At 40.5% G+C, this 22,598-nt stretch overlaps 1 protein-coding gene across 4 annotated transcripts in view; it reads left to right on the forward strand.

Moving 5' to 3' along the window:
- Positions 1 to 22,598, forward strand: part of kif7 (kinesin family member 7) — a 48,837-nt gene that overhangs the window by 15,048 nt on the left and 11,191 nt on the right. For 3 of the 4 annotated variants that reach the window (XR_012096831.1, XM_073033218.1, XM_073033219.1), the window contains exons 6-14: positions 3,062 to 3,298; positions 5,198 to 5,394; positions 8,174 to 8,301; positions 9,863 to 10,057; positions 11,023 to 11,225; positions 12,110 to 12,307; positions 14,360 to 14,485; positions 15,679 to 15,855; positions 18,682 to 18,897. Coding sequence is in view for 3 of the 4 variants with exons in the window: in XM_073033218.1 (XP_072889319.1) it covers positions 3,062 to 3,298; positions 5,198 to 5,394; positions 8,174 to 8,301; positions 9,863 to 10,057; positions 11,023 to 11,225; positions 12,110 to 12,307; positions 14,360 to 14,485; positions 15,679 to 15,855; positions 18,682 to 18,897 (1,677 nt within the window). In the remaining variant the exon portion in view is untranslated. The remainder of the gene's footprint in view (positions 1 to 3,061; positions 3,299 to 5,197; positions 5,395 to 8,173; positions 8,302 to 9,862; positions 10,058 to 11,022; positions 11,226 to 12,109; positions 12,308 to 14,359; positions 14,486 to 15,678; positions 15,856 to 18,681; positions 18,898 to 22,598) is intronic. The other variant, XM_073033220.1, reaches the window with a different exon arrangement.

The raw sequence follows: 22,598 nt of genomic DNA on the forward strand, positions 1-22,598 counted from the left end.
TCAAGTAATGCCCCCCCCCCACCTTTACCATTTCCCATCCTTGCTTGCCCCATTTCCCATCCCCTTGTCCCTCTCTCACGTTATCTCTTTGTTCACCCATCGGCTTCCTCTGAGCTCTTCCCCCCCCCCCCCCTTTATCTTTCCTCCACAGCCTTCTGCCTCTTTCACCAATCAACTTCCTAACTCTTTGCTTCATCCCTCCCCATCCAAGTTTCACCTATCACCTGGCATTTCTCTTCCCCCCGCCCACCTTTCAAATCTGCTCAACTTTTTTTTCTCTAGTCCTGCCGAAGGGTTTCGGCCGGAAATGTCGACTGTATTTTTTTCCGTAAATGCTGCCCGGCCTTGCTCCAGCATCTCTGTGTGTTGCTGGGATTTCCAGCATCTGCAGAATTTCTCTGTATTTGTGACCTTTAAAACATTTGTCATTCTTAAACTGTACTTTATAAAGTGGCTATGCTAATGAAGGTGTATTCTTGGATTAATTAAAAGCAACATGCATATATTCTCAATTCAGAAGTATTTACATAGACAGTGAATGTTTCCAAGGTGACAGCTGTAATACAGCAACCATTACATACTTCCATAATTCATTTTGAGGACAGGTTGTGCAACACAGATTTAAAACCCCAGCACAACAGAAAAGCAGAAAATATTGTTACTCAGGCCTTTAGTAAGGTCATCAACAATAACAACTTCCCTTAACATAGCAAGTCACACCCTATGGAATTAACCTCAGTGTCCAAGTAACTGTTATATAGAGTATATAGACGAATTGTATGTATCTGAAGTGGCACTGCTCTAGGTGCTGTGTAAGCAGTGGTGGTGGGGGAGAGGGTTGATAGGCGGGGTTAATGGGGGGAGGTGTTGAACAGCACGTCGGCTTGGTGGAACTGGGAATATGGAGAGAATTTCTTTTGGTTTCATTCCTGCTTCGGTGGAGTCACTATACACCTGATTCAGGGCCTCAGTCCTGGATTCCATCTCTTCAGTGATTTGTGTGGCCAGTTTCTAGCTGTACAAAAAGGTGGCATTGAGCCATCTACTATCTCGCAGACTGTCCTGTGATAGATCCTGTTGAGCAACATTGCTAATGCTCGCAGCATTGACTCAAAAGGCTGAGGAACTCTACTGCTCAACATTAAATGAATGATTACAGTTGGCTTAGTGTAAAATGGGCATTTGTTGTTTGGTATAGACTCAATAACCAAAGGGGTTATTTATTATTCTGTCAAACTCTCACATAGATGAGATGCCAGATAGATCTTTGAGATTTATATCCCAATATGAACTAATGCCTTTAGCAACATGATAAAGAAAAGAAATCATGAAAGGCAATTTTAAGGTTCATCACTATGGAGGACAGCTGAGGGGATCATAGGGGTCTTCCTACCATCCATCAGGGACATTTATCAGGAGCGCTGCGAACGCAAGGCCCTGAGTATTATGAAGGATCCCACCCACCTATCCAGTGTCCTCTTTGGCTTTCTACCATCAGGCATGAGACTCTGATGCATATAAACGAGAACGTTTAGGATGAGAAATGGTTTCTTCCCCCAGGCCATTAGACTTCTGAACTCCCGCCTGCATCATATTTGAAGTGTCACTGGTTGACCTGTTCCATACCTTACGATATTTAATATTAATGCACTTTAGTTTGTTACTTATGTGGGATTCATCTGAGATTTTATCCTGACCTTCGTAAATTATTGTGTGTATTATGTACTACTGTGCTTTACACCCTAGTTCAGAGAAACATTGTCTCGTTTCTGTATATATTTTATGGTTATATACTTTATATACATTTATGTATTTAAGTGATAATAAACTTGACTTGAAAGCAGAGCCTGTGGAGCTTACCTGTCTGGGATTGCATCATGTTCTTTGTCTTTTGGTTCAACTACTTTGCTGGTGTTGAGCCTCATCCAAATTTTCACCCCAAGCTTTCAACACACTCCTCTATTTCTTTTTCATGTACATATCCAACATCTCCTAAAACTAAATTTAAGGGAAGATGAGGTTAACAGGGATGTAACAGGAGCTTGAGGGACTGAGTTAGGAGAGAGGTTGAGCAGATTGGAACTTCTAAATACAGTATGAGAAATTCTGCAGATGTTGGAAATACAAAGCAGCACACACAAAATGCTCGTTGAATTCAGCAGGTCAGACAGCATCCATGGAAATGAATGAACAGTCAACATTTCAGGCTGAGACCCTTCTTCAGGACTGGAAAGGAAGGGGGAAGACGCCGGAATAAAAATGATGAGTGGTGGGGAAGGGGGGTAGCTGGAAATGATAGGTGGAGGGTAGGAAAGGACAAGGGCTGGAGAAGAAAGAATCTGTTAGGAGAGGACAGTGGAGAAGGACCCAGGGGGAGGTGATAGGCAGGTGAGAAGAGGTAAAAGGCCAGAGTGGGAAATCGAAGAAGAAGGAAGTGGGAAAGATTTTTTTTACTGGAAGGAGAAATCGTTATTCATGCCATCTGGTTAGAGGCTATCCAGACAGAAAATAAGGTGTTGCACCTCCACCCTGAGAGGGTGACTTTATCCATTGGAGTGTAGAAGGTGAGGTGTGATCTTCTAGAGGCATATGAAATCATGAGGGGCATAGATTAGATGAATGCACACAGCCTTTTTCCCCAGAAAAAGAACTAGAGGACAAGGGTTTAGTGGGAAAGGGAGAGATTTAATCGGAACCTGAAGGGCAACTTTTTCTCTGAGGGTGATCTGTATGTGGAATGAGTTGGTAGAGGAAGTGGCTGAGGGAGGTAAATTAAAAACATTTTAAAAGCTGTTTGGACAGGTACATGGATAGGAAAAGTTTAGAGGGATATGGACCGAGTGCGGGTAAATGGGACTCTCTTAGATTGGAATCTTGGACTCTAAATGCATCTCACTAGCCAGGCCCTAACAGGTTGCATATTCTGATCACTCTTTAAGCAAAGCATTTAAGTTCCTTGTTGAATCCTGTACTCCAGGAGAATTTGCTGTTTGCTGTAAAACATCAAAGAATATTTAGAAAGAAATGGATGCCATGTTTCTTCATAATTTTGTTTTTCCAGAATGAAACGTTACTAGAGCAGGAGGACCAGATTGTTGAATTGCAGAGCAGACTGAAGCAGGTAGAGGAGAGCCATACTGTGGTGACCATGGATGAACTGCTGGAAAGTCTTCACCTTAGTGACCTAAACTGTAGACCTCACACCGCCCCTGTAAACAATGGACATCCTTGCAGATTCAATGCAGCACTTTGCAACTATGTTCTCAATGAAGAAGCCGGAAGAAATCTTTCCAAAAAGGTGTGTCTGACTTGTCCATCGTGAAATGTGTTAAATGTACTGCCCTTCTGTTGCATCAGTGGTTATGGTTCAGTTGCTAACACTTTCAACTCTGAGTTAAAAGTTTGCATGATGGTTTAGATGTAAAGTAATAACATGAGGTGAAGTTTAATAGAAATAGTGTGTTTTTGAAACAACTGGCTTCTATATGAGATATTACATATGTGCAGCACCAGATAGGGAAGAGAAAGGACTGATATTCCAGTGAAAACAAGTAACAAGCACAGTAAAAAGTCACTACACTAAAACAATACCCATGTTTTCCCCACATGCTTTGACAGCTATTTAAAGCAATTTGGGGATATGTAAAGATAACATGGACAATAGCATAGTGTGTGTGTGTGTGTGTGTGTGTGTGTGTGTGTGTGTGTGTGTGTGTGTGTGTGTGTGTGTGTGTGTGTGTGTGTGTGTGTGTGTGTGTGTGTGTGTGTGTGTGTGTGTGTGTGTGTGTGTGTGTGTGTGTGTGTGTGTGTTAAAAAGTGAAATTAAATCAATAGTGTAAAAAAGTAGAGGTAGTGTTCATGGGTTCAGTGTCCATTCAGAAATCAGATGGCAGAGGGAAAGAAGCTGTTTCTGAATTGTTGTGTGTGCACCTTCAGGCTCCTGTACCTTTTCCCTGACGGAAGCAATGAGAAGATAGCATGTCCTGGGTGATGGGGGTCTTTATTAATGGATTTTTTTGAGGTATTGTTCCTTGAAGATGTCCAGGATGTTGGAAAGGCTAATGCCCAAGATGGAGCTGATGGAGTTTACAACTTTCTGCAGGGTATTTTGATCCTGTGCCGTAGCCTCACCCCCGACCACATGATGATGGAGTCATTTAGAGTGTTCTGCACGGTACAGCTATAGAAATTTGCCAGTGTCTTTGGTGACATACCAAATCTCCTCAAAATCCTAATGAAATATAGCCACTAATATTACAACTAAACAGAGAAGGGGCTTTGTTCTCACTAGTGTTTACAATCTAATAAAGACTTTGAGAACTTGTGGTCACAGACACTGGTGTCTCTTGGTCTTCATTGTATTGACCACCTGATGTGGCAAGAGCTGACAGATTATTTTGCCAGTGGTTACAGTAAGCCCCATTTTTAATTTTTCTAATTTATCTAAATTACCTGATTTTGAGCTTGTCGTGATTTCCTTCCTATTGTCACCATAGTTGAGATAAGATAATTTTAAGTTCAAAGTAAGTTTATTATCAAAGTACATATATGTCACCATATACAACCCTGAGATTCATTTTCTTGTGGGCATTCACAATAGAAGCACATAGAATCATTTAAAGACTGTTCCAACCAATGTGCAAAAGGCAACAAACCATGCAAATACAAAAAGAATAAAGGAAATAATAAATTAATAAGCAATAAATATTGAGAACATGAGATGAAGAGTTCTTGGAAGTGATCTCATAGGTTGTGGGAACAGTGCAGTGATGGTTTGAGTGAAGTTATCCCCTCTGGTTCAAGAGCCTTTTAGGTTGGGGGGTAACAACTTTTCCTGAACCTAGTGGTGTGGGTCCTGATGCTCCTGTACTTTCTAACTGATGTCAACTGGAAGAAAAGAGCACGGCCTGGATGGTGGTTGGTGTCCTTGATGATGGATGCTGCTTTCTTGTGTCAGCATTCTGACTCAGATAACTGAGTAACATTGGAGACTATACATTTACCCACTTGATATGAGCAGTTCCTGTTACTTTGTATTATAATAGACCAATTGCTGCTTGTGGAAATTGTACCTAGTAAGGGAAGATTTCATATTGTAGTTCTGCCTTCTGTCACCAGTTGATGGGAGATCAAGATCTTGATCATTTACATGTTGTTAATTTGCATTTTTGTCATATTCTTCTCTGTCTTCTTTTAGACTGATGTAAATGCTTCTTCCTTGGAGTATTCAGGTGCCAGATTTTGTGATTGCAGTCACCACTTGCAAAGGAGCCTACCAGGTGAGCATTCTGTGGTTCACAGGCACATCACGGGAGACTTCAATGAATCAACAGTGTTGCGATCTGATGAGGAATCAGAGGAAACTGAGAGCAGCAGAAGTAAGGGAAAAACCAGGTAAGGTATATTGATAGTCACAGAAGAGCTGTATTCCTACTCCTCAAAGTCATTGATAGAATTTATAACATAGAATGTTGTCATGCAATGGGAAGTGGTCAACATTCAATCTGTGAGGTGACACGGTTATTACAGCGCTGGTGACCCAGGTTCAATTCCCACTGTCTGTAAAGAGTTTGAATGTTCTCCCTGTAACCATGTGGGTTTCCTCCCATGTTCCAAAGGTGTTCAGATTAGAAGATTGATTGGGGACACAGGCTCACTGGTCTGGAAGGGCCTGTCCTCATGCTATATTGATAAATAAATAAATCAAGAGTTATTAAACATATAATAAGAGATAATACAAGCAATACACAATAATACATTATGAACTTCAGTTGCAAAGTACTGTTCCAATCTTGGTTTGTATAGACCTTTGAATTCCAAAGCATCTGCTATAATAGCAATACTTTATAAAATTTTATTCAGTCTTCACACAGGGGAAATCAAATGTATTTTTTTCAATTTCTGTTTTTCTTGTGCCTTTTTATTAGTAACTTTATTTAAACAGGTAGTCTCCCTGGTGCTACTCTTTACTTTGATATGTTTGTTCCTGGTTGATTGTCAATCTAATCCAAGGGAGATGGTTATGAAAAAACTGATGAATAAAGCAATTCCTCTGAAATTTATTACATCTTATTTATTACATTTATTAGATGCTGACATGTTGGTGCTAACAATCCTATGTTTGAATGCTATACTTAAGATATGATTTTAAGACAATTATTTTTGATAGTCAAAAATGTAGATTTGTCTTTTAATTTCACACCAGGAACCTCCCCTTGATGTCTCACTCAACTACCATAAAAATGTCTGGCATTTTCTATTTTTGCTTCAATCACATTCAAGCCATGTCACTGGCACATACACTTCCCTACCATATGCATGAGACACTGACACAAGAAGGCAACCTCCATTATCAAAGCTCATTCCCATCTAGCCCATCCCACCTTCTTGCAGCTACCATAGGGCAGAAGGACAGAAGTCTGATGTCCCATACCACCAAGTTCAAGAACAGTTACTTCCTTTCATCCATTCAGTTCTTTAACCAAACTGCACAACATAAATCACTAAATGCTGGAAGAACTCAGCAGGCCAGGCAGCCTCTATGGAAAAGAGTCGACACTTCGGGCCGAGACTTGTATGTGTGTTACTTTGAAAATTTCCAACATGTGCAGATTTTCTCTTGTTTGCAACACAAATTACTTCCTTATTATTAGCAATACTATGACCACTTTGCACTACAATGAGCAATTTTTTGTGTTCTTTCTTTTATGATTTTATATTTATGTTTTTCAAATGAATGTATTTGATGCTGTGAGCCTGTGATGGTGTTTTTCATAGCACCTGTGCATACAAATGACAGTAAACCGAACTTTGACCCTGCATGAGTAAATGAAAGCTTATCCATGCACTATAGTGATGCCAGCAGGCTCAATAAACTGATTAGAAAGGCTGGCTCTGTTATAGGAGTCAAACTAGACAAACTGGAGGCTGGGATAGAACAAAGGACCCTTTGAAAAATCCTGGCAATTCTGGACAATGTTTCTTCACCTTGTACATGCCACTTTGCCTGAACACAGGAGCACTTTTAGTAGTAGACTAAGACATTTGCGCTGCTTCAAAGAGTGTTATATGAGGTCATTTTTACCCTGGACCATTAGGCACTATAATGAGTCAACCCATAGCTGGAGAAGTGATAACCCCCTCTTGCTAACTTATTTTTTATTCTTTCTACTTCTAATATTTATACCTGTGCACTTGTATTGCTACGGTGACACTGTAATTTTCTTTGGGATCAATAAAATATCTATCTATATGAGGTCATTTCTTACCCTCAGCCATTAGGCTCAAAAATGAGTCAACCTATAGCCGGGGAAGTGATATCCCCCTCCTGTTAGACTGTTTGGGGTAACTTATTTTTTATTCTTTCTTACTTCTCTTCTATTTTTGTATATCTGTGCACTTGTAATGCTATTTTCACACTGTAATTTCCTTTGGGATCAATAAAGTATCTATCTACCTATCTATCTACTGAATGGTCTATCAACTGAAACAATCTGATTGTCTTTGCTTGGTTTTTTTTGAATTAGGTTTGTAGTCTAAGCAGATTAAAGCCCATTGTTGCACTCCATTTTATACAGACACGCAAGTTCTTCACACATTCCCATGATATGTGTGGCCAAGTTGTTAAGGCTTTGGGCTAGCGATCTGAGGGTCGTTAGTTTGAGCCTCAGCCAAGGCAGCGTGTGTGCAAGGCACTTAACCACACACTACTCCTGCACATTTATAGCCCAGTGGCAGCGGTTGGTGCAGTATGGACAAGACAAGACCACATTGTGAAATAGAGTTTAAAAATTCCCCACCCTCCTCTATATTTACCATGAGTGATATCCTGAAGCACAACTTACCTGAGGAGAACAAGCATCTAAGAGACCTGGACTACAACAAGATCCATTGACTTCAGAAGAGGAGGGAAGATCTGGAGAAATAATGATGTAATACACAGGGCAGAAGGTTTACACTAAAAAAGAAATCCTCATAGGATTGGACTTTTGTTATTACAACATAAATTCATTCAGGTTTAAAAATTAATGCCAAAGAAATCAATAACCTATCAGGGAACCTGGAAATGCATATCCTTGTGTTGCTCTGTGTAATATTGTGCAGATCAATAAAAATGCTTGTAAAGGTTTTGTATTGTTCTGATATTCTGAAATTAATTGTTTGTCTCTAACAGACGGCAAATCAATCGGACCTGGACTAAACGAGATGTTCCTGGAATGAACAGCATGGTGAAAGGTAGAAACGGTTTCATACACCAAGGGCACAGTGACCTGAGCAGTTCTCAGTGTGAAATAATGAAGTGTATTTACCTCTCGTGGTCTGGTTACTAACCAACAGTCAGTGCAGCAAACAGTATGTTTCATGGAGCTGGCCTCGATACTTGTGTTATTTCCAAATAGCTTCTCTCTTTTTATGAAGCTGGGGTTTTATCCCATCGCCGTTGTTATCAAAAGCCAGTTTGTATATCAAAACACTTATGCCTTGATAGATTTGTCAGAAGAAAACTGCTTGAAATCGGCACAATGATATACTTGGATGGTTGGTAAACTGTGGGATTGAAAGCATTTTCTTATTGCTGCAACTCACAAACTATTTCTCTGTCTGTGGGTGAAATGAGATCCATGGGTTTTCTGACAGTTCCATCACAGTACAACCGTCAGGTTACGCATATAGATAGCAAAAGTGTTGTAAGAGGTTGTGAATCTGAGATAAAATCACTGCCGGACAGATACAGCAAAGGCCCAGCATTATCTGTGGAGAGAGGAGGACTAGTAAAGGGTTCAGCTTGATGACCCTGCAGTTCTATTTTTTCCCCAAGAGTTATTTAATTTATCTTCCTGTTTTGGTGTAATAACATTCAATTCTGGGTCATTTTGTGGCATTCAGGAATGCAGCCAAGCACTTTCTTAAGTGCATTACCTTTGCGCGTGTTAAAATTTCTACAAGGCTTCTGATGGAAGCTTCAGTCTCCATTCCATCCCTTTCACCTCATCAGCTGACCTCCCAGTCATTTATCGTGAATTTCTGGGGGGTGGGGTGGTTTATACCTCATGGCCACAGCAAGCCACCTACTTGATTATGCTTTTGGCCAATGGCCTTCACCCTCATTACCAGTCACTGGCCTCCGTCCTGTCCTCATGGCTGCATGTTTCCTTCAGTAAAAATATGCAGCCCTCATTCAGTTGTCTGTTTAGCAGTGAGCTCAGTTGAACTTCACAGCAGATGGCATGAGAATAGAGGGGATCCTGCACAGGGTGTCATCTGATATGAGGTGAAGTAGAATTTATCAGCTTGTGTTTTTTTATGAAAAACCTACAGCATGATAACCCTTAAAAGTGTATTGTTAATAAACTTCCTTGGTATTTTCCAAAGCTCGAATCTGATGATCTTACACCTGATCACATTACTTGTTTAGGGGTTTAATTCCAGGCACTGCTTGTAGAGTTTTTGAGTGTGTGGGTTTCCTCTGGGTACTCCAGCTTCTTTCCCCATTCCGAAAATGTACATTTGGGGTTAGTCAATCTTGGGCATGCAATTTTGCCACCAGAAGTGTGGTGATACTTGTAAGCTGTCAAGCACAATCCTCACTGATTTGATTTAATGCAAATGATGCATTTTCAGAGTTCAAAACAAACTTATTATCTAAGTACGTATATATCACCGTATACTACCCTGAGATTCATTTTTTGCAGGCATTCACAGTAGAACAAAAAATATGATAGAAAAAGTACACAAACAAAAGCTGACAAAAATAAAAATCAGCAAAAACAAACTGCGTAAATACAAAAAAAAAGTAAATGTGCTATATATTTTGATGCACAGGTGACAAATAAAGCTATTCTTTATCTTTTTTGTTCAATAGCTCCACGCTGGAAGAGAGACCATGATGGGATCCACTATCTTTCCATTTCAAATGATTTCAGGGAAGGTGTACCTGTGAACCAGCTCAGCCTGAAGAATTCTGAGTGGAGACTTGTTCAAGCACAGCACAAGATGAGGGAACTAGCCATCAACATCCGTATGAAAGAAGAATTGATCAAAGAACTCGTCAAAACAGGTACAAGGGCTCAATTTCAAATAGATTTATCTGTTTTTGCATTGACCTTTCCACGTTGTCAATAAAATACACTCAAAGTAATTCATCAGCTTCGTAATTCAGTCGATGCTCCTTAAAATTGAAATAGCAGTAGAAGAAGAAATACAGCAATATTCTTGAAGGCATATAATAAAGATGATAGGCTATAATAAATAATGTTGTATTTGTATATGTAATAAATCATTAGTTTCCAATCTGGGCTATGATTTAACTTTATTGTTTTTATCACATTTTTGTGTTATTTTCTTTATAATTTTGTTTGATTTTTTTTCTTTTAACAAAGCATTATAAACCTGTTGTTGCCTTATCACCATGTCCACTTCTATCATGTAAAAAGGTTATTGAAAATATATCTCTATGGCTGCACATTTTAGCACAGTTGCCCCACTGTTTCTGTCATCATTTTAATAGTATAAAGATTAGCTTTATTTGTCACATGTGCATCAAAACATAGCTTCTCACATCCAAAAATAAAAATTACCTATTACACTTAAACCTCATTAGTTTTATTGGTGGAATTACACTTGCAGTTTTAATGACTTCACTAAACGTAAAAAGCATGGAAGTTAGGTAGAGCTTCAGTTCCTCTTATAATTGTAGCAAACTCTCTGTAGGATCAGCATTTTAAGATTGTGTCAGGCTTTATAAATAGTGAACAATCTCATACATTTCCCCTTGAACCGCATAGGTTTCTCCTGGCTGCTCTGGTTTTCTCCCACAGACGGACCAGTTTGTAGATTAATTGCCCTTGTACAATTAACCTTTGAACTTACGAAAGCCATTGTAAATGTTCTTTGATTAGGCTAGTGTTAAATAGGTGGGTTGCTAGGCAGTGCAGCACATTGGGCAAGAAGAGCCTGTTCTACACTGTATTTCTAAATAAGTAATCCTATGAGTTAAACCCGGTTTTTTGCTTGGATGGCCAGGACAAGACGCCCAGGCGATGAACAAGCAGTACTCTCGGAAGATCAGAGAGCTGGAACAAGAGGTTGAGCAAGAGAGAGTGGAGCTGAGGGAGGCTCAGAAACAGCTGCAGGACCTTGAGGAGAAAGAACCCAGGGACCCAGTGGAAAGGACCAAACTCCAGGAGTACCATAAAAAAGTCGCTGCAGCTCAAAGCAAAGTGCAGGTGCATGAGCTGATGTGTTTGGTGACATGACTGGCTTTGAATGGGTTGGCTGCAGGTTTCGTGACCAAGAGCAATTGTCAATCCTTCTGGATTGAAATGAAAAAATAATGCTGTGTCCCGGGCCCCATAATTAAAACTAGAAACGTGCAAGATCTCAGCACTTAATTTTGATAAACTGGTATTTATTTTAGTATAGTTATCGAGAATTTATTTTAGAACATCAGTATGCTGATTCTGTTTACGGGACTACGTTAGCTCTAAATCTTATAGTTAGTGCCTGGGGAGCATGGATTTCACATAGGAAGTTCAAGGAATTCCTCCTGTCATCTCATGTCATCAGTGGGTAATAAATGGAATTCTAGGAAAAAGGATTGGATTACTGTATGCAGGCCACACAGGTTCAGTGGGGGTAGAAGAGAATTAGTTTAATTTGACATGTTGATCATTACAGACATTCGTGAGCCAAAGATGGTCTTCCTGTGCTGTACTGTTCCATGTTCTAATTACTCATTCACACGTAACAAGTAGCCAATGAATCAATCAGAAGCCCACAACTTAAGGCCCGATGGCCGGAGTCCTGAATCTGCAAGTCCACTGGGGAAGTCGAAAGCCCAATGATTGCAAATCCACACATCCACTGGAAACTGGAGGCCAGAGTTGGCCTATCCTGGGATTGGAGTGTGAGTGTGTGTGTGTGTGTGTTCATTCCTGTGGATGTAGAATGGAGGGAGAAAGAATATTTCTGTTCAACATTTAGGATTTATGCACAATATTTTTATATCGCTTTCCTGCCTTTCATTAAGTTCCACGTCTTACTGCAAATATGCTCTGAATGATTTTATTTCAAATACAAGGCTGTCAGCTGCTGCCAATCTTGTTGCCAGGCCCTAAATCAGAAGAAGCGGGATACGGAACGACTTGTATCACTGTCATCGCAGAGCGAGCGGCGGATCCACGAGATGGAGAGGAATGTGCAGCTGATGAAGCAGCAGCAGGCGCTACTGCAAAAAAAACTGAAAGTGGAAATGGATCAGAAAAGGCGATTTGAAACGGAGATGCACAAAGGAAAACATCGAGTAAAGGTACTGCATGGTGCACGTCGGGCTGCCTTCGCTGTCTCCTTCCAACCTAAAAGATGCAATGGACGGGTTACCAGAAGGTGACAGCGATTAAAAGAAGTAGTTCAAATGGATTAGGAACTCTTTACCCAGTATCTGGCATGGCTGAAAAGCTGCTCCATCTATGGGTTTGAAAGCTTACATTGCTGTGTCCCAGGGATAGAGCTGTTTCCCTGCCAGTAGAGTCTGCATAACCTATATGTTATTAACCTACATAGTTCAGGAACAATTATTACCCTTCAACCGTCGGGCTCCTGAATCAGTCTGGATAACTTCACTCACCTCAACACTGAATTGATTCCACAACCTATGGAATCACTTTCAAGGACTCCACAACACGTGTTCTAAGTATTATTTATTTATTTATTTCCATAGCTTGTCTTCTTTTGCACATTAGTTATTTGCTACTCTTTGTGTATAAATTTTTCAGTGATTCAATTGTATTTCTTTGTTCTACTGTGAATGCTGCAAGAAAATGAATCTCGAGGGCAATATTTGGTGACATATGCATAGATTGAAAATAAATTTACTGTGAACTTTGCATAAAGAACTCTCCCACTAGGGAACTGTATAGGGATACTCTACAGCACCTTCACCTCAGTGGTTACTGCAAACATAAATAAGGAGTCAGATAGGGATCTGCTTAATGTGAATTTCCAGACCCCTATTCATTCAGGGCCCTCCTTCCAATTTGACCTCAGCATCCTAAAACAGTACAGCACAGTACAGACCCTTCAGCCCATGATGTGTGTTTGGCCATTCAACAAATCCAAATTAATCCCATCTACTTGCATGTGGACTATATCCCACCGTCACTACCTGTTCATGTGGCTCCACACTCTCCTCTAGCAGTACCTTCTGGACACCTGCCACTCAGTACAGGGAATCTTTCCTCCTCTCACCTACAGCTATGCTTCCTGGTATTTGATATTTCCACCTTAGGAAAGAGTCTGGTGATCATCCTATTTATGTCTCTGATCATTTTATATACCTATCAAGTTGCCCTTCAGCCTTTGACGCTCCAGAGAAAAACAATTTGTCCAATCTCCCCTTTATAGCTAATAACTCAGTCAGGATTTTCCAGAGGATCTGACTCTTTATAAGTAATCTAAGCAAGTTGGGTACAAAATAGAATCTTAATCTCTTTGACTGGTTAAAAACTGTTGTATATCAGTGGGGGGGAGGGGGTGGAATATCACAGCCAGAAAATGAACTGAAATCCCACTATACTGGCAGTTCTTGAATTAGGCTTATCTTAGTTGAGGAGATGCAGTCAGACCCGGGTGATTTGACACGCGAAGTTGCAATGTCAAGGTCAGAGATAAAGCAAATTAACAGATGTGAAGAAATTTTTTTTAGCCAGAGGGTGGTGAATCTGTGGAATTTGTTGCCACGGGCGGCAGTGGAGACCAAGTCATTGGGTGTATTTAAGGCAAAGATTGATAGGTATCTGAGTAGCCAGGGCATCAAAGGTTATGGTGAGAAAGCAGGGGAGTGGGACTAAATTGGAGAATGGATCAGCTCATGATGGAATGGCGGAGTAGACTTGATGGGCCAAATGGCTGACTTCTGCTCCTTTATCTTATGATCTAAATTTATTATCAAAGTACGTATGTGTTACCCAGTGCTACCTTGAGATTTATTTTCTTGCAGGTGTTTACAGGAAAATGAAGAAATACAATAAAATTTATAAAAAGCTATATATGAACAAAGTCTGACAGAACCCAATGTACAAAAGACAAATTGTGCAAATGAAAGAATAAATAATACTGAGAACATGAATGTGTGTAATCAAAGAATCTGTAAGATCCAACACCAGCAATGACAACTGATATTTAAAGCCAGAAAGTGGGGTTGCAGTACAGAAGAAAGCTGCAGATAGAGGTAGGGTGGAACTGTGTGGGAGTACAAGATGAAAATAGAGATTTTAAGTTTAATGAGTTGAAGAGAAGGTATCAGTGATTACATGCTTAGAGAATAATGAAGCACTAATCGTTCCTCCATCTGCATGTCCAGGAACTTGAAATAAAACATGAACAGCAGCAAAAGATTCTTAAGATTAAAACTGAAGAGATTGCAGCCTTCCAGAGGAAGAGGAGGAGTGGCAGCAATGGCTCTGTCATCAGCCTTGAAGAGCAGCAGGTAAGGCGGTAGCAAAGCAAGAACACGTTTGGATTTGAACAAAGGCAATTTTTCTTCTGGTTTGGTATTTGCTTTCCTTTTCATTTTCCTTCTATGGTTGTCCCAAGTGGCCAAGTGGTGTTCGTCTAGTGATCTGTAGGTCGCTAGTTCGAGCCTTGGCTGAGGCTGCGTGTGTGTCCTTGAGCAAGGCACTTAGCCACACATTGCTCTGTGACAACACCGGTGCTAATGTATGGGTCCTAAGGCCCTTTCCTTGGACTACATCGGTGGCGTGGAAAGGGGAGACTTGCAGCTTGGGCAACTGCCAGTCTTCCATTTAAAAAAAACCTTATCTAGGCTTATGCCCTGGAAACTTTCCAAGGCACAAATCCATAGTCTATTGAGACTAACAGAGGCCTACCTACATGGTCGTCCAGTCCTAGAAATGAGAATCTGTACTGAAGTATGGATCATTAAAGTATTTGCAGTTGTACTTTTAATGAGGAGTTGTTATAAATTCTCAGCATTTGCCTCAGCAAATTATTACAGAACCAATTGAGAGAAAGCCCGTTTATTTAAAAAAAGACTGGTAAAACTTAGCAATATCTGTTGTGAGTTGTAATGCAAGTCTTAAAGCATTTGACAAAGTGTGCGTGTAGCTACCAGCTTTTGATAGACATTGAAGTTTGGGGCTGTACTATATTGTGGGAAAAACATCACTGGCATGTTTTTTCTATCCCTTTGTGCAAATACATTGCCCAGCGAGTTGGGGATCATGGCCTGGAACACCATGTGGGCTTTAGACCATATGACATAGATAGAATTAGGCCATTCGGCCCATCAAAACTGCTCCACAATTCGATCGTGGCTAATTTATTTTCCCCCTCAACCCCATTCTCCTGTCATGTTACCATTGTAGGCAAGGTTGATAAATTTTGCATATTTACTCAGCAAAAATCAATCCATAGCCCAGGAGACTCCAGGATGAGGGTTTTCTGTATTCCTGCCTTGAATCCTGTAACATTTATTTGGAACAGGGTGAATGGAACTATGTTTGTGATAAACAATCCTACCACAGAAGCTCTTTCTATCAGAGTCATGTTAGTTTGCTACTATGGCAGGATGGCAAAATGTCCAAAGGTTTTCTGACAACTTGTATAAGAGAAAGGCTTGCTTCTACAGTCATTCTGTCATGATTATCAATTATTTTGTAGAAAATTGAAGAGCAGAAAAAGTGGTTGGACCTGGAAATTGAGAAGGTTCTAGAACAGCGCAAGGCTCTTGAGGACCTGGAGGAGGAGCTGAACAAACGAGAGACCATTGTAGAAAAGAAAGAAGCCTTGCTCCAGGAGAAGAGTGGTCTGGAGAGCAAGAGGTTGCGATCCAGTCAGGTGAGGCTTGCCTGGCTCTCGTAGACAGGAGGCCAAGATTCCAATGGATGAAAGAATAAGGTTGCGTTCTTGTTGTAAGCTTAGGGGGTAGCAAGATATTTGTTTTTCCCATGTGTTATTCCCATCCTTCGAAATTATTAGTATCATCAGTAATAGGTACAGCTGTGATGGAGTAGTTGTTACCAGACCAATAGTCTACAAAGCTCTGCTGATGCTAGAAATCAGCAAACTATGAAAGCACTCAGCAGGTCAGATAACATCTGTGGCAAGTAAAGCAGTTAATGTTTCACTCTGGGACTTCTCATCAGTTTTACATGAGTGTTTCCAGCCTTTCTTTTTCTACTGTTGTAGTCTAAAGGCCTGGATTAGTAGTCGAGATGGCAATCAGATTGGAAGTCTCAACTTGGTAACTGTAGAATTTAAATTCAGCTAATGATCTAGAATTTTAAATGCAGAACATAAGTGGCACAGTAGCATAACAGCGCAATCGCTTTACAGCACCAGCGATCACCAATCAGGGTTCGATTCCCGTCGCTGTCTATAGGGAGTTTAGATATTCTCCCTGTGATTGGGTAGCTTTCTTCCAGCTGGTCCGAATTCCTCCCACGTTCCAAAATGTACAGGGTAGGGTTATTAAGTTGTGGGCATGCTATGTCAGCTCCAGAACTGTGGCACACTTATGGGCTGACACCTGCATGTCCTCAGACTGTGTTGGTTGTTGATGCAAAACGACACATTTCATACGTTTCAACGTAAATGTGACAAATAAAGCTCATCTTTAATCTTTGTAAACTAACAACAAAATAATCTTAGTAATGATGAGCATGAAAACAACTGGTTGTCACAAAATCACTTCTGTTTCACTCATATCCTTCACAATTCTTAACAGTGACTAGATCTGTCCTATGCATATGACTCTCCAATTTCCTCTGAGTTAGACAAGCTAGCCAGTTCTACCAGCAACACCTTGGTCAAACAGGGAAGGACTAAAACTGGATGAACCACCTAACACTATTATAGCATCAAATTAAGACACAGTGAAAATATTCCAGTCCAATTGACCTTGCAATGTGCTCCTTGCATTGGAGACTGGTATCAAAATTGGGAGAGATGACCTACAGGCTGGTCAAGCAGTTTAACATAGTCATACTAACAAAATCATACTTTCCAGACAATGTGCTATCCATCCCCCTCACAAGCTCTACCGCCATTTCATCCCACCAACAGGACAGATCGATCAACAGCGGCAGCATAGAGATAAGCTGCAGGAACCACGATTGCTTTATCAATTCTCAACAATGACGGCAGAACCGATGAAGTTTGATAACATCAGATCAGAGATGGATAATCTCCCCATGGCTACCATTTCAATTCGATTTTCCCATTCCCGTTCTGACATGTCTTTCTATCGCTTCCTCTACTGCCATGTTGCGGTCAAACTAGTTTGGAGGAGCAACACCTCGTATTCTATCTGTGTAGTCTCCAACCTGATGGCATGAATATTGATTTCTCTAATTTCCAGCAATTACTTCCCTACTTCCCCCCCCCCCCCCCACTTTCTCTTTATCTGCAATTCTGGTTACCCTCTCTAGTTCCTCTCTTCCATGGTCCACTGTCCACTCCAATCAAATTTCTGCTGCTTCAGCCCCTAACCTCTTCCACCTATCATCTCCCACCCACTTCATTCTCCCCTTACCCATCCACACACCTTCTGCCCTACTTGGTCTTACCTATCACCAACCAGCCTGTACTCCTCCCCCTCCCCCACTTCTTATTCTGGCTTCTGCCCCTCCCCTTCCAATCCTGATGAAGGGTTTCAGCCTCCAATGGCGACTGTTTATTCCCCTCCATAGATGTAGCCTGACTTGCTGAGTTCCTTCAGGATTGTATTCCTCAGGATTTCCAGCATTGGCAGAATCTCTTTTGTTTAAGACATGGACAAGAAATCATTTTGCTGAATACCTCCTACCATCCTACTTCTGTTATCGAACCAGTAGGGCAGAATAATCTTGGAAAATGAATAAAGGGATTTAAGGATTGGCTGGAAAGGTGGTTTATCAGTCATCTTACTGAATGTTGGATCAGGATCAGACAGCTCTTCTGTACCTTAGATGTTCTGAAATGTCATCTGCAGATTTTTTTAAAACTCTCATGATAAAACCTGATGAAATTTATTTCTGTAAAACAAGTAATCAAGGAGTTATATGTTATAGTGTAGTTATTTGAGAATCTAGTTAGACTATGTTGAAATAATATGTTTAGTTTTAGACACCACATAAAAATACAGTGTTGTCCTTAGAGGAGTTTGTATTGACTTACTTGAATAAAACTCCATCTCCAGGGTGATATTTTGAAGAACAATTACATAATAGAGAATTGAATTTGGACTGAAGATGATACGATTGAAATTCTCCTGATGGTGGAGAACTGGTAGGTGGATGAGAAACTATTTGTAAGGAGGGATGCATCCTAAAACTTAAGGAACATCTTTTTGCCTCGGAGGCAACAGGAGATCGGCATTAAAGTAAGCTCAAGGAGCTAAATAATAAGCATCTATCTTCCCAATAGCCTGGGTAATAAATATCGTGAGCATTGATCCCCTGGGCCTAATGGAAATAAATAATCTGAATTAAAAGAGTGAGATCACTGGCTGATATAGAAGGCTATATCTTCCAACCAACTTATGTTAAGTTTATTCAATAGAGATGCCTATAGTACGAGTTGGTGCTACTCTTGACGTATAAGTAAAACCAGGATATTGTGATCTTGTTTTATCTCATTTTAAATTCCCACTATCTTGGCCAATTTGTTTCTTCCTCTCTTTAGGCTCTGACCAATGACATAGTGAGAGTGTCAAGCCGTATTGAATCTCTGGAAAAGGAGCTGTCTGAGAAGAATGGGCAGTTGCGTAATGGCAGTGCCAACGACCAACAGGAAATCCGCAAGGAGATTTCCAACCTGCGGCATGAGAAGGATCAAATGATGAAACAGCGGACGGAACTGGATGAGAAGTTGCGGATGGGGAATCTACTATCTGCAGAGGTGCATCTATACTGTACCTTATGACTGAATTACTGTGACTTACACAGTGAATGATAGGGTACTGTGTGGTAGAACAATAGGAACTGGGAATACAGATCCATAATTCCTTGAAAGTGGCGTCACAGGTAGATTGTATTATAAAGAGAGCTTTTGGCACATTAGGCTTCATAAGTCAGGTGTTGAGTACAGGATTTGGGATCTTATGTTAAAGTTGTATAAGAGGTTGTGGGCAAATTTAGAATATTATGTGCAGTTCTAATCATCTACCTACAGGAAAGCTATCTATAAGATTGAAAGAGAGCAGAGAAAATTTACACATATATAGCCAGGACATGAGGACCTGAGTTACAGGCAACGGTTGAATAGGTTAGGACTTTACTCACAGGAGACTGAGGGGAGATCTTATAGAGGTATTCAGAATTACAAGGGGCATAGAATAGGGTAAGTGCATGCAGGCCTTTTCCCCTCTGGTTGGGTGAGAGTAGAACTAGAGGTCATAAGTTTAGTATGAAAGGTGAAAAAAAATTGAAGTGGAATCTGAGGGCGAGCTTCTTCACTGAGAGGATAGTGTGAGTGTGGAACAAGCTGCCAGTGGAAGTGTTAGATGCAGATACAGTTATAACATTTAAGAGAAATTTGGATGGGTGCATGGATGAGGGTGGGTATGGAGGGCTATGATGCAGGTGGATGGACTAGATAGAGCAGGCCAGCATGGCATAGATGGTTGAATGGCCTGTTTCTGAGCAGTAGTGCTCTATGACTCTAACTAATAGATGGCTACACTGTGTTAACCAAATATTCTGTACTTGGAGCCTCTTATTTCAGTTGAGTGCACGCAGCACCTGCTGTTTATGAGTTTACTGAAGTACGTTCTCTCGTGTACTCACTGCATAATCATTGTGAAGCTGAGTAACAGCACCTTGGATTATGTTTTCAGGTACTGAATCTGACACAGATTCTTCTTATTTGGTTGCTTATTCAGTCTTACTGTTTATAATATGTGATTTTTAATATTGTGAGCATGATATGACATGCTCACTATAATACAATCCATGCCAGCCTTAGTTGATAACATTTTGAATGTTATAAAGCAGCATATTCTCTGCTGCACTGTGACCTACACAGTGAGAGATCTGCTGGTAAGCCAACATATGGATTATGGTTTTAAGTTTTAATAGAAGGTCCTCCTGTGATTGAAGAATTCAGTCTTTGAGGGGCTAATGGCTGACTATGGTAACTTCATCTGGAGAGAGTTCACATACAGAACGATGGCTCTCGTCAAAGATCAAATTGGATCTCACTTTACAGAACGACAAACACAAAATACTGGAGGAACTCAGCAGGTCAGACAGCATCTATGGAAGGGAATAAAAAGTTAATGTTTCAGGCCAAGGCCTTTCTTCAAGACTAGAGAGGAAAAAAGACTCCAAAATAAAAAGGTTTGGGAAGGAGGATAGGTAGAAGGTGATAGGTGAATCCAGGTGGTTAGGAAAGGTAAAGGGCTGGAGAGGAAGGAATCCTTTAGGAGAGGTGAGCGGACCATTTGAGAAAGGGAAGGAGAATGGTACCCTGAGGGAGGTGAGAGGGGGTAAGGGGCCAGAGTGGGGAGGAGGAGGGAATTTTTTTCCGAGAAGAAGAAATCGATATTCATACGGTCAGGTTGGAGGCTGCTCAGGTGTTGCTCCTCCACTCTGAGGGTGGTCTCATTGTAGCACATGTTGGACCAACATGTCGGAATGTAATCAGAACTAAAATGTTTGGCCACCGGGATGTTCTGCTTTTGGTGGATGGAGCAGAGGTGTTTTACAGTGGTGCCTGTGGATTCAGATACCATTTAACTTGTCTCTGGCCTCATGTTACTGGTAACAGGTTTTGATCCTGCTTTTTGCCTCTTGTGAAGATTTTAGGATTCCACACCAGGCTCTTCCTATCTGGTACCTCACTTAATTGCTCACTCATAATGGGCTGGATCATGCTCCATCCGCTGAACTGCTATTCCCATTGACACACATTTGTGACTCCATGGATCCAGATGCCCACCAGGCCTCAGGCCTTGGATCCTGCTGTCAAAGGCCTTTGAGTAATTTTTGAATGTCTCCAATGTTTGACGTTTAACGAACTGTTCAAAAGAATTTAAATAATTTTTTTAAATAAAATTAAAAACTAATTTAACTGATAAATATCAAAATAATAGCATCATAATTAAAGAAAATAAAACTTGCCATTTACATGCACTTATCTTTACACTCAAGATTGGCCATTCTGACCACGATAGAACTTGAAATCATGGTGTGGAATCTGCCCACGGGGTGAGTTCAGTCAGTTAATTTGCTGCATTTGCCACTTGAGCCATTTGGAGGAGCTAATGAACACTTTTAAATGTCTGAGAATTTGAATGCTCAAGTTGTTTAAAATTCCACAGGTTTCCCTCAGGGCAAAACAGAAAAGCTTTTCAGGAATTGCAGCCTTCTATATAAATCTACTCTTCATTTTCATGAAGAGTAAGCAGTGAAGACACGAAAGATGGAACATGCTGGAAACTGGCTCAAACAGCTGCTGGAGGAACTGAGGGTCAGGCAACATCTACAGAGGGAAATTAAAGGGCAATATTTCAGGTCAAGATACTTCAACTCAACAAAGATTATAGTGAAGAAAGACAGCATAAAGAGATAGAGGGCATGGGCTGAGGAAGTGCTGACAGGCGTTAGACATTCCTTATCACCTATATATAAATAATTTTCTCATTTCATCTGTATTATTTAGATAGATAGATAGATACTTTATTCATCCCCATGGGGAAATTCAACATTTTTTCCAATGTCCCATACACTTGTTGTAGCAAAAACTCATTACATACAATACTTAACTCAGTAATAATATGATATGCATCTAAATCACTAACTCAAAAAGCATTAATAATAGCTTTAAAAAAGTTCTTAAGTCCTGGCAGTTGAATTGTAAAGCCTAATGGCATTGGGGAGTATTGACTTCTTCATCCTGTCTGAGGAGCATTGCATCGACAGTAACCTGTCGCTGAAACTGCTTCTCTGTCTCTGGATGGTGCTATGTAGAGGATGTTCAGGGTTTTCCATAATTGACCGTAGCCTGCTCAGCTACCGATGTTAAACTCTCCAGTACTTTGCCCACGACAGAGCCCGCCTTCCTTATCAGCTTATTAAGACGTGAGGCGTCCTTCTTCTTAATGCTTCCTCCCCAACACGCCACCACAAAGAAGAGGGCGCTCTCAACAACTGACCTATAGAACATCTTCAGCATCTCACTGCAGACATTGAATGACGCCAACCTTCTAAGGAAGTACAGTCGACTCTGTGCCTTCCTGCACAAGGCATCTGTGTTGGCAGTCCAGTCTAGTCAGTCAGTTTAGATTGCTGCTAGAAACAAGTTTCTCTTTTTATGATGTTGAAATCAAATTCTTGATAAAGGCTCAAAGTAAATATCAAAGTATGTACTGTATATGTCACCATATGCTACCTTGAGATTCATTTTATTGCAGGCATTTACTGGAAAATAAAGAAATACAATAGAATTTTAAAACTATACATAACGAAGACTGACAAACATCCATTAGGCAAAAAAAGGACATATCTTGCAAATAATTTAAGAAAAAGTAAATAAATAATACTGAGAAGATGAATTGTTGAGTCCTTGAAATTAAGTCTGTAGATTGTGGAGTCAGTTCA

This window comes from Hemitrygon akajei, chromosome 30 (genome assembly GCF_048418815.1).
Source record: "Hemitrygon akajei chromosome 30, sHemAka1.3, whole genome shotgun sequence".
Classification (NCBI taxonomy): domain Eukaryota; kingdom Metazoa; phylum Chordata; class Chondrichthyes; order Myliobatiformes; family Dasyatidae; genus Hemitrygon; species Hemitrygon akajei.